At 46.4% G+C, this 12,794-nt stretch overlaps 3 protein-coding genes across 3 annotated transcripts; 1 reads left to right on the forward strand and 2 right to left on the reverse strand.

The window, feature by feature from the left end:
• The first annotated feature begins 785 nt into the window (after positions 1-785).
• Positions 786-3,836, forward strand: LOC125542452 (receptor-like protein EIX1). The gene has a single exon (XM_048705498.2). It carries the CDS (start codon positions 786-788, stop codon positions 3,834-3,836), a length of 3,051 nt encoding a protein of 1,016 aa, XP_048561455.1.
• A 3,915-nt stretch (positions 3,837-7,751) lies between these two features.
• LOC125542453 (Bowman-Birk type trypsin inhibitor) lies at positions 7,752-8,619 on the reverse strand. Its single transcript, XM_048705499.2, has 2 exons — positions 8,448-8,619; positions 7,752-8,361 (listed from the first exon to the last, which is right to left on the reverse strand). The coding sequence occupies exons 1-2, from the start codon at positions 8,557-8,559 to the stop codon at positions 7,946-7,948; spliced, it is 528 nt and encodes a 175-aa protein (XP_048561456.1). The 5' UTR covers positions 8,560-8,619; the 3' UTR covers positions 7,752-7,945.
• Positions 8,620-11,462: 2,843 nt separating this feature from the next.
• On the reverse strand, positions 11,463-11,972 carry LOC147978019 (uncharacterized). The gene has a single exon (XM_087516496.1). It carries the CDS (start codon positions 11,970-11,972, stop codon positions 11,463-11,465), a length of 510 nt encoding a protein of 169 aa, XP_087372622.1.
• Between the last annotated feature and the right edge of the window lie 822 nt (positions 11,973-12,794).

Consider the following 12,794-nt stretch of genomic DNA (forward strand, 5'->3'; position numbering starts at 1 on the left):
CTCAACACGTATTCCAAAGCTCATGGCGCAGACAGCTGCCTTGACGGCACCTTTTGATGATTGTGGGCTTGTGGCTTGGGGGTGCTCCATAGATCTGATTCTTCGATGTTTCTCCAAACAGGACCTTATAAAATTCAGGCTAAAATAACCCCTGTCATTAGCTTCGTGTTGGGCCTGCTAAATATATCAATGCCCGTGCCATTAAGTAAGTTGCAAAGCTCAATCAGTATAAACCTCAAATAAAAAAGAAGCTCAACACGTATTCCAGCGCTCACTAACAGTTGCATAATTTTCCATCCAATGCAGCAACCAACTTCTTTCTTCTAGCAACATTTATTTCTTTTGTTTGGGACCAAGGGCATGCTTCAAAATCCGGCCAACTATCGTAGAAGCTATAGTCTTACCAGCTAATTTGTGCTACTAATGCTCCTTGCAATCCAGTTTAAACATATAAAACTATAGGGTTTCAGCGAAATTGCAAAACAAAATTTTGGTCAGGTTTGGAGTAGTACCTAGTCGAGTGCACGCCACATATACAGCAGGATCAATTGACTTTGATGCCAACGGTACAGTGCGGTTGCAGTCAGGAGTCAGCCAACTAGTGGAGTAGTTGGTGACTCCCATCACAGATGGGCACAAAATATTGTATAGTTGTATGATACAATATTGTATATTGTATGATTGAACAAGCATCCACGGGGACTTTGACAAGTTATGGACATATATACCTCTGGTACATAACTAAATACTAACACCCAGCTAGACAACTCAATCATTCATTCACCATGCGTCGCACAATCAATCTCTTGCTCGCTCTCATCAGCATAAGCATCTTTTCGTTCTTCACAAATGATGCACTACAACCCCAGCATCCGCATGCCCATGGGGGTGGCTGCATCCCGGCCGAGAGGGCTGCCTTGCTCTCCTTCAAAAAGGGCATTACAAGCGACAGCGCCAACCTCCTCATCTCATGGGACGGCCAAGATTGCTGCCGGTGGAGAGGCATCGGTTGCAACAATCGAACTGGCCATGTCGTCAAGCTTCACCTTCGCAGTACAATTGTGGAGGACAACCCCTGGGGCTACTATGATCCATGTGAACATGACAATTCTTTGTTCGGCGAGATAAGTCCCTCTCTACTTTCCTTGAAGCATTTAGAGCACCTGGACCTTAGCATGAACTGTTTACCAGGGCCAAATAGCAAAATTCTTAATTTAATGGGCTCCATGACGAACTTGAGATACCTTGACCTCTCTGGTATACCATTTGCCGGTAGAGTGCCTTCTCAGCTAGGAAATCTGTCTAAGTTGCAGTATCTTGACCTTGCCCAAACTGGTAATTCTATGATGTACTCAATGGACATCACCTGGCTGGCGAAGCTACCTTTCCTGCAGTTCCTTAGCATGAACGGAGTCCAGCTCTCAGGGATAGCTGACTGGCCTCATACCCTCAATATGATTCCACCTTTGAGGGTTATTCATCTTTCTTCCTGTTCACTTGATAGTGCAAACCAATCACTTCTGCACCTTAATCTCACAAAACTTGAGAAGCTTGACCTGTCCTCAAATGATTTTGAGCACTCACTCACATATGGTTGGTTTTGGAAAGCGACAACCTTGAAGTACCTCGATCTTGGGGATAACAGGTTATTCGGCCAGCTCCCTGACACACTAGGAAACATGACGTACCTTCAAGTCCTTGATATTTCACGCAATGAGAACACGAACATGATGATGACAGGATACTATAAGAATCTTTGCAGTTTGGAAATCCTCGACCTCTCTGTTAATGGCATAAATGGCGACATAGCAGTGCTTATGAAGAGTTTGCCACAATGCACCTGGAAAAAATTGCAGGAGCTGGATCTTAGTATCAACAATTTCACTGGAACTCTGCCAGACTTTATTAGTGAGTTCACTAGGTTGAGCATACTATACCTCTATTCAAACAGCCTTGTTGGAACTATACCACCACAGATTGGGAATATGACAGTTCTAACCTCCCTTGCACTCTATAACAATCAGCTCACGGGAAGTATACCAGCCAATCTTGGGAAATTGATGTATATGACTGAACTTCTCCTCTCAAGCAATCTTCTCAGTGGAACTGTACCCACTGAAATAGGTTCTCTTATTAATCTGAATTCTCTGGCCCTAAGGGAAAATAACTTCACTGGAGTGATCACGGAAGAACACTTCATAAATCTAACAAGTTTAAGGGCAATAGACATCTCTTCCAATAATTTGAAGATTGTACTGAGTTCTGATTGGCGTCCTCCCGTTACTCTGAAGTATGCATCATTTGGATCTTGCCAGATGGGTCCTCTGTTTCCACCTTGGCTTCAGCAGCTGAAAACCACTGGGCTTGACATTTCAAGCAACGGTTTGAAGGGCGAGTTTCCTGATTGGTTTTGGTCTGCATTTTCACATGCCACATCACTGGATATCTCTAACAACCAAATAAGTGGCAGCTTGCCAGCAGATCTGGATCGCATGGCTTTTAAGAAACTCATTCTCAATTCAAACCGGTTTACTGGCCCAATACCTGCATTGCCAAATAATATCACATGGTTAGACATCTCCAACAATAAATTTTCAGGAACAATACCATCAAACCTTGGAGCCTCACTACTTGAAGTATTGTCTGTGCATTCAAATCAAATTGGTGGGTATATTCCAGAGTCTATTTGCAAACTTGAATGGTTGGTGTATCTGGATTTGTCGAACAATATTTTGGAGGGTGAAATTCCCCAATGTTTTGAAATCCCCAACATACAATTTTTTATACTCAGCAATAACAGTTTATCAGGAAAAATGCCAGCATTTTTGCAGAACAACACAGGTCTGAAGTTCTTGGATCTGTCATGGAATAAGTTCTCTGGAAGATTACCTGCATGGATAGGAAAGCTGATGAATTTACATTTTCTCATACTGAGCCACAATAATTTTTCTGATAATATTCCAGTTGACATAATAGAGCTTGGGTATCTTCGATACTTAGATCTATCAGGCAACAGCTTCTCTGGTGCAATACCTCAGCATCTGTTGAACCTAACATTTATGAGAACATTACAACAGGAATCCGTTGGTATGGATGGTTCTGTTGAATCTCATGGAACCACAAAATTACGCACTAGCAGCATACTGAATGTTGAACAGCTAGGACATATATTGTCAGTACAGACAAAAGGGCAGCAACTTATATACTTATTTGGCAGAACACTTGCATATTTTGTGAGCATTGATTTATCATGCAACTCCCTGACTGGTGAAATTCCTACATACATCACTTCGCTTGCTGCACTAATGAATATGAACTTATCATCAAACCAATTGAGTGGAGAAATTCCAAGCATGATTGGCACCATGCAGTCACTGGTATCTCTTGACCTCTCTCAGAACAAGCTTTCTGGTGAAATCCCATCGAGCTTGTCAAATCTGACATCTCTGGCCGCCCTGAACCTGTCCTACAACAGTTTGTCTGGAAGGATACCCTCTGGCCGCCAACTTGACACCCTCAATTCCGAGAACCCGTCACTTATGTACATTGGCAACAATGGACTTTGTGGGCCTCCTGTCCACAAGAATTGTTCAGGAAATGATCCTTTCATCCAGGGAGATGTCGCCAACAGCAACCAAAAATTTGATCCACTGACGTTTTACTTTGGTCTTGTGCTTGGATTTGTGGTGGGACTCTGGATGGTGTTTTGTGCACTGCTGTTCAAGAAGACATGGAGAATTGCTTACTTCCGGCTCTTTGACAAGGTGTACGATCAAGTCTATGTCTTTGTGGTCGTGAAGTGGGCAAGCTTTGCAGAGAACACAGCCGTAGAATAAGCGTTTTCTCCGAAGGAGGCAGTGTCTGTGCTGCAATCCATTGAAGAAGAGCTCTTGACTATTAACCAGGGTGTGGATGATCTGCAGCAGCAAATGTTAATATCGTGTGTCTTGTTTTACCTCTAAATAAAGATGAAGATTTTAGCGACTCAAAAAAAAAAGATGAAGATGTTTAGCTCTTCTGATATATTTATAACTTTACTATTGTTAAATTATTGTGGTAAATGTAAGACTTTAATATTATTTTGTTATTCTGATACATTGGGATGTTTTTTTTCGAAAAGGGGGTTCACCCCGGCCTCTGCATCAGAACGATGCATACGGCCCTTGATACATTGGGATGTAATCATGAGGGTCTTACCCTGAATAATTTGAGCATTTTGTGCGGTTACGACAAGTTAGTTTCTCCTTGTTGCACGATGGTTTCGTCATCTGGACTAAATCGGTTGTGGACATCCCTGCAAAACTTCAGTTTATAAACTTGTACTTGTACTGTGTGACGTTACTCCCTTACTTGTACTGTACAATGCGCATATGATGGTCTTTAATCTGGGTTGACAGTGGTTTATTTCATTGGTTCAAGTGATTATGTGTAGCTTTAGATGTGTGCAGTAGAAATGTGCAATCCTAAGTGTTAATATCGATCAGCAGCAAGTGTATTTGGTTACTCTGAACGATGGGGAAACAGAGAAATAAGTGCTGTAAGTGAGATGATTGAAAGAGGAATTAACTAACCAGAAACGATCGGCACGCTCCGAGCAGCAATGGCCGCAGTTCTGCAGCAATCGCCGGCCATGGTGCGGCCGGGCGCCCTGCCCGGGTCCGGGAAGCTGACAGGTGCGCCGAATCCATCCTCCCCAGCGCCAGATCTGGGGCAACGCCACGCTGCCCTCCTTGTGGACCTTGACGGCACCAAAGGCCTCGGCTACGCGGCCGCCCTCGCCGGCCTTTGTCGCGTGCCGCCTCGGGTGGTTCGCCGCCGCCGGGGCCCAACCCCAAACAGGGAGGAGCGCTCAATGCGGCAGATCTCGAGGTAGCAGCTAGCGCAGACGCGAGGCTGTGAGGGCCGGCCCAGTTTGGCGTCTACGTCGGCACATTCATCCCGTTTTCTAGCTTTTTCTTTTTCCTCTGGATTTCCTGTTTGCTTTAGTTTTTCATTTAAAAACTGTTTCGCAAAAAACAGTCTCGAAACTTGTAAGAAAATAATTAATAAATTTTTTTAAAGCCATGAATTTTAAAGGTGCCCATGGATATCTGAAAAATATTCACGTTTTTAGAAAAGTATAATTAAATCTTAAAAAAAATCGTAAATTTTAGAAACATGAATTTTAAAAATGGTAATGTATTTATAAGTATGTTCATGCAATGTTTAGAAAATAGTTGTGAACTTCAGAAAAATGTTTTATGAATGAAAAATGTCCATGGATTTAGCAAAATGTTCATGCATGGTGCAGTCTTTTCATCAGAACTTTCCTGCTTCATAAAGGATGGTCTCTAGGAGGCTACACACTCCATCGATAGGTGGTAAAATGAGATTAGACATCTTAGACATTTCATGTATGCTGGGCTACAGTTTTGATAATGATTTGCAAGAAGGAACATAGAAATTCTGCTCAGTCATAGGTTTTGACTCAGTAGGGATTGCAAAAAGTAAAGAGGAATGTTAACGAGGTTTGCCTTAATATATTTGGATACTATGCATTTTCATAACAATTTGACATATAATAGGAGTTTTACGTTTACAGCGCTATTTGGCAGCCATGGTGGTTGTTTGTTTATCCGGTTTCTCGTTAGAGATTCCAGCGCAAGATGTCGAGTGACCCTGGCCATCTGGGTCCCATGGGTCAGTGCCAGTAACTACTAAGATAGAGGTACCTAGCGGTGTATCTATGATATATACAACAAATACTTCGCAAACATCACATGCATATGTCGAACCGCGGTTACGGAGATCTACGCCAATGATATACCTACAGCGTGCATGGAAGTCATACTAGAGTGGTCACCTATGTCGCATGAGTGGTGCGGTGTGGTGTCGGTCGTTGAAGAGGGCTAACAGTGGCGATGTCCGGCAGAGTGAGCAGTCCACGCAGCGAAAGTGGTACTTGCCATAGGGTGGCTGGTTGCTAGACTTGAAGATGGCGGGCGACGGTGCATAAAGCCATAAACCCACCAGTGCCCTCAGGAGTGTGGCGAACGTGGCTGGAAGTACCAGATCGGATATCACACGAGTGTTTTATCTCAGGTTCGGGCATCTGGGAAGGAGTAGCACCCTACGTCCTGATTTGTGTTTGTATTCATGGTGGAGTACCTCGTGCGAGGGTTACAATGGGAATGAAGTATTAGTCTACCGAGAGTATGGTTCTACAGATGTAGATAGGAATGAGAGCCCCCCTCGCCCCCTCCTTATATAGGAGATGGGATCTAGGTTTTACATGAGATAGGTCCGATCTGGCCGATTTAGGAAAATGTTCGTGCAAAGTGCAATCTTCCTATTTTATAATAAGGGATGGTTTCTAGGAGGCTGCACACTCCATTCATAGGTGGTAAAATGAGATTAGACATCTTATACAGTTCATGTATGGTGGGCTATGGTTTTGATTATGATTTGCAAGAAAGAAAATAGAGATTGTGCTCAACCATAAATTTTGAGTGAGTAGGGATTGCAAGAAGTAAAGAGGAATGCTAACGAGGTTTCAGTTCAGTGATATATTTGGATTTTATGTATTTTTAGGAGAAAAAAATGGCATATACTAGGCTTTTATGTTTTTACGCCACAACAACGCTATTTGGTTGCCATGGCGGTAGTTTGTTTATCCGGTTTCCCATTAGAGATTCCAGCGCAAAATGTCTCAAGTGTGGGTGTGTGTCTCGTGCTTTTGTGATGGTGAGTGATCCCAGACATCACGGTCCCACGGGTCGGTGCCACTAACTACCAAGGTAGAGTAAGTAGCTGGTGTATCTATGATACATACATCAGATTCTTCGCATACATCACATGCATATGTTGAATCGCGGCTACGGAGATCTACACCAACGATATATATGCATCGTGCATGGAAGTCATTCCGGTGTGGTCGTCGTCACCGTTAGCCCTCATCAACCCCCGCCATCCCTTGAAAACCTTTTTTGAATTATATTTGTATTTTATTTGAAATTTAATTTCATTTAATGATTAAATGGGTTTGAACTGTAAGTATGTGATTTATTACTCAAAAATATATGGAATAACTATTGTAGGTTCCTAATAATATTGGAATGCTAAATAGAGGTTCTAAAGAGATTTCACCATGTAAAATCGGTCAATTCAAAATAGAGCAAGATATATTCATATTATTATATTTCATTTTACTTAGGTTTGATCCTAATTCCAAAATTAATAGCTTGTAATCCTTCATAAATATCCGGACTGTAATCATGAGAGTCTTTTCCTGAATAGTTTGAACAACCTTTAGTGCATTCGTCCACTTAGAGCATGGTTAATAAGAAAGTCTGCTGCTAGCTATATACCAATACCATGTCACCTAAAGCCATCATAAAAGCCCACTAGCACAATAGATTGGTTGTAAACTAGCACTAGTATTTAATGTTTGTATGTGGGGAAAGGGAAGGAGACACGTTTGACCGGTGGAAAGGAAAGGAGAGCCCGCTCACACGCCTGCATGCGGAGCGGATAACGTGGTTGTGCATCTTCATCCTTTGGCTAAACAAGTTTGCTCTGCTGAAATGGAGGCCAGGACTAAACCAACAAATTTTACTCATGACACAGCTATCGATGGTTGTAAGAGGAAAAAGTCTTCGGCATCCTGGATTTTCGATGCATTTTTTAATTTCTATTAGTGTGTTTCTAAAACTTTGATCATAAAAGAACTCAAAAATATATGTTCACGTTGCCTCTTAGGAAAAGAGTCTATGTGAAGCGGAAGAAAACAGCACCGTTCGTTTATATAAAGATAAAGATTGAACATTGCCACGTTGTCTTATTCATAATTGTGTGTCCACCACACATATAGGCCATCCATTTCTATTTTATTCTTAGACACTGCTGCTGCAGCAGGGCGGGAGAGGACACTCGACGGCGTTGATCGGGTGATCAACGCGTGAGCGTGCTAGTTACCGCCGGCGGCAACAGCCTCTGACGGCGTGCACGCGGGCGGGAAGGGTCCAAAGTGGCGGTCGATGCAGACGCGGAGAGAAGGGCGCGACCTGGACGGCAGGCAGGTCTTGCAGGTCGGAGCACACTTGTCGACCTCGTCCATGCATTGGCACGTCGGCGGGTTGGACCTGGTGCACAGGGGCAGGTCGCAGCAGTCCCAGGGCCTGCAGATGGGCCCGGGGTCGCCGACGTACTGGTCTTGGCAGACGCGGCGGGACGGGTCGCCCACGGACGGCCCGCAGGCCTTGCAGGTGGAGGGGCACTCGAAGACCTGGTCCATGCAGCGGCAGATCGGCGGGATGGACCTGGTGCACACCGCCTGGTCGCAGCACTTCCACGGCCTCTTCTTGGCCGCCATGGCTGCTTCGTCTGCAAGCCCAAGCCCTCGGTTAATCAGTTTTTCATGGACGCCTGAAGCCATGAACTAGAGAAGAAAGGAGTTGACGCACGCGTACCTTGGCCTTGGCTCGGCAGGAGAATGGCGTCCACGTCGCCGGCGACGAGGAGGGCTGCCTGCAGTGCAAGCATCAGCAGGATGCTAGGAACGACGCATCGCTTCATTCCCATGGCGTGCTTACTGAGCTTGCGTGCGTTTGCTTTGAAGCTGGCTAGATAGCAGCCAGCCGTATATGTAGCCTCGGGACACCGATGGATCACCTAACGAGCGGACATCGCTGCATGCGAGCAGATAAGGACACGTGCACATATGCGTGTCTGATGACTAGACAGATGGACAAAAGTGTCGACAGAAGCCGTACATGCGGTCACGTGACCCACGTTCTCCCTTGATTGCACATGACAACGAAATCGACTGGATCCAATGCACCAATTGCGGGCCCACACCGTACCTCACGTGACCCACGTTGTGGCTAATCGATCGTTCGAAAGGCAGGCCATTCTCGTTCGAGAGACGGTGACATGCAGGCCAGTTTACTGTAGTTGCTGCGCCACAGCATCCCTCATAAAAATTTTAAAATCTGCGCCACAGCAACAATGCAAAATAGTACCGCTAAAAACAACAATACAATGTAAAGTTTGGAATACAAAAATACAGCTTGGTCAAAGTTTGAAGAAATTTTACTAAACAATATACATATGATTTTAATATATATCTTCTGGCGTTTCTGAAAAAAAATGTTTAAAAGTACTTTTCAAACATTTATTTCAAATGGCATGATAGATAATATATAATGCCATATCCCTCGCAAAAAAGAAATAATTTTATGCCATACACAGATATGGTTTGGGCAAATTAATTTGCCTTGACTAGTTTGTGGACCAATGCCACTTCCAATTTTAGTTGGTTGAAAATTTTATTCACTTAAACCGATAATATCCAAGTAAGAAGGAAATAGTTCCTAAAAAATCACACAACTTTTTTGATGATTCATCGTCGGATTGGAGCTCCAAATCCTAGAGTGAAGTCATGGATGACGAAAAAGACGAAGTACATTGATGGTTCTTCAATTAATGGATAGTGGCAATCGGAAAGAAGATGAAGCATGCAGGGTCGCAGGCTGGTCGTGCGACAATGCACCGAAACAAAATTGAAGGGCTCGAAAAGCTCATGTGTTGTTACTTTCTATCGGTTCATACCTTCTCATTGTATGTGTTGCGGCGATGCTTCTGGATGTCCGAAAGGTTGTTCCGTTGAATTGCTGACGACATGGAAGCCAATGAACTTTTCTTCCAGAAATGGGGGAATGTTGCCGGTATCCTTGACTTCCCCCCTTGTCAAAAGGTGATCGCAACAATTTGGATGATTGCATATCACACTCCTGCAGATGCATTGGAGTATCTTTGGATGGCCAAATATGCAATCATAAAGTGCAGGAAAGTATTCACTAAAACTGTGGCGAGTGTTTATGGAGAGCGGTATTTGCAAGCATCCATGCCGGGGAGACAACAAGGATTCTATCAACGCATGAAGCAAAAATATCGGTCTTGGATGCTAGGGAGTGTTGTCTGTATGCACCGAAGGTGGAATAGTTTCCCGTGCAACTTGGCATAACAATTCACAGGCACTGCCATGATCCAACAAATTATTTTTGAAGTTGTTGCTTCCAAAGATTTGTCGATTTGCCATAGCCATTTGGGGTTGTCAGGATCAATGACATCAATGTCTTGCAGAGAGCTCACATGTTTTCAAGGCTAGTTGATGGTATTTCTCCACCTTACAACTTTATGTTGAATGGCCATTAGTATGAAGAAATCTACTATCTGGCTGATGGCATCTATCCATCTTGATAAACATTTTTGAAGTCAATTTCTAATCCTAGAACCACAAAACTTGAGCATTTCACCAAGGCGCAAGTAGCTCAGAGATAGGACATTGAGAGGGCATTTCAAGTGCCACAAGCAAGGTCTTAAATTTTCCGGGGCCTACACTTTTCTAGAAAAAGGATGCTTTGACAAATATCATGACATGTGTGATCCTACACAAGATGCTTATCGAGGATGAGAGGAATATGCAAAGACCCAGTGACTATGAAAGTATTTGCCCAATCATCAGGCCTCGCAGGCACACAAACCACATTCACACATTTCTTGAGGTGTACTGGAAAGACTGAAGATTAGGACTCCCATCATTTGTTGAAGGAGATTCTCATTGGACATCATTGCCAGCTAGCTGGGAGATAGTGTATTTATATTTCTTTTGAATTCGTGTATTTTAGTTGAATATTTTATTTGATTGGGATATTTGTTGCATCTGGATTATTTGTTAATTTAGCTTATTTGATGTATTCAGATTCATGGTTTGTAAAAATATTTGTTGAATTGCTGTAGTGTTTGATCTAAATTGTCCTAATAGTGTAAATGAAAACTTCATCGAAATCGTGTTTGCAAGTTTCTACCATTTTTTTTACAAAAAATACAGTATGTTAAGTGGGTGATGTTATATTGCCATGTGAAGTTTGTTGGAACCGCCACTCCCTAGCCCTAGCTCTCCTCTCCCTCTCGCTCACCTCACTCTCGCCTGCCGTGGCTCGATCAGAAGACAGAGGAAGAAGAAGATCAGAGGAGTGGTGGACACAGGGGGTTTTCCAGCGCACGAATGCTTTTTTCTTTCCTCGAGCATGAACTCGACCGTGTCAACAAGTTACAGGGGGGATCCAGGGTTTTATACCTGCGAGCACCGGCCTGCAAGCCCACGCCTCCAACCTACTCGCCCACCCACTTCCCACGTCCTCCGTGCTCTGGCCGCGTCCACACACCGCGCCCGTACGCGATCGCCACGGCCTCCCAGCGCGCCCGACGCGACCTCCCCCTCCTGTTTGCTCGCTAACAGCATGGCGTGGCCCCGCGCACACACGCGCTGGCTCACGCACTCACACACGCACAGCTACGCACTCACATACCCGCGGACCCGGCGCGCCCGACGTGTCCGGTGCGCGCCCATACACGCACTAGCCGTGCCAGGCTCAACGCCGCGGCTTATTACACCCAACATTCGCGCCCTAAGCCGCGGCTCAGAGCAGGCCAGCGTACTCGACGTCGCCGTTGACCAGCAACGCACGCTCCGCCGCCGGTGCTTTCTTCCACTGCGGGCAGTCACGTTTGAAGTGACCCCGCTCGCCGCACTTGTAGCACCTGCCTCGTCTATTGCGGCTGAAGCCCGACGCCTCGCTGCGCGTCCCATCGTCGTCGTCCCGAGCTTCGCCGCGCTGCCGCTCCCGCGCTCGCCACTGTGGCGCAGTGAACATCAGCTGCTCGCCGCCATGGTTGCCTCCGTCCTGCCCGCGCAGATGCAGCCTCTCATCGAAGGCCTTCAGCCGATCCAACGCGTCCTCGAACGCAATTGTGTCGACGTCACAGAACTGCTCGATCCCGGCCACCGCCGCGTACAGGCAGTCCGGCACCGAGTCGAGCAGTTTCTTGACCAGTGTCGTGTCTTCCAGGGTCGAGCCCAACGCAACGTAGCGCGCAGCCATGCCACCGAGCCTGCCGGCGATGTCATCCAGGGTCTCGGCGTCTGCCATGCGCAGGAGCTCAAACCCCCCGTGCAGCGTGCCCAGCCGAGCCGCCCGCACACGATCAGCTCCGACGTACCTGGCCTTGAGGCTCGCCCACTCCCCCGCGGTTTTCTTCGACGCCACCTACATCAGCAAGTTCTCCGCGAGTGCACTGAGGAGGTAGGCGCGCGCGGGCTTGTCCTTCTTCGCGATGACGGCCGCCGCCGCGTCCTCCGGCACGACCACTGCCTCCCACAGCCCGACCGTGTCGAGATTCGCCTCGACCTTGATGGCCTATGCCATGTAGTTGTCGCCGTTGAGCTGCGGCAGTGATCCGCCCGCACCGCCACCGTAGGGGACGATCGACATCGCCGGCGCGCCCTGATCCTTACGTGACTCTGATGCCAATTGTTGGAACCGCCACTCCCTAGCCTTAGCTCTCCTCTCCCTCTCGCTCAACTCACTCTCGCCTGCCGTGGCTCGATCAGAAGACAGAGGAAGAAGAAGATCACAGTAGTGGTGGACACACGGTTTTTTCCAGCGCACGAACGCTTTTTTTCTTTCCTCGAGCACGAACTCGACCGTGTCAACAAGTTACAGGAGGGATCCAGGGTTTTATGCCCACGAGCACCGGCCTGCAAGCCCACGCCTCGCACCTACACGCCCACCCACTTCCCACGTCCTCCGCGCTCTGGCCGCGTCCAGGCACCGCGCCCGTACGTGATCGCCACGGCCTCCCAGCGCGCCCGACGCCGTCTGCCCCTCCTGTTTGCTCGCTAACAGCATGGCATGGCCCCCGCGCACACACGCGCTGGCTCACGCACTCTCACACACACACACCTACGCACG

This window comes from Triticum urartu, chromosome 3A (genome assembly GCF_056163025.1).
Source record: "Triticum urartu cultivar PI428250 chromosome 3A, HENAU_Tu73, whole genome shotgun sequence".
In the NCBI taxonomy this organism is placed as follows: Eukaryota; Viridiplantae; Streptophyta; class Magnoliopsida; order Poales; family Poaceae; genus Triticum; species Triticum urartu.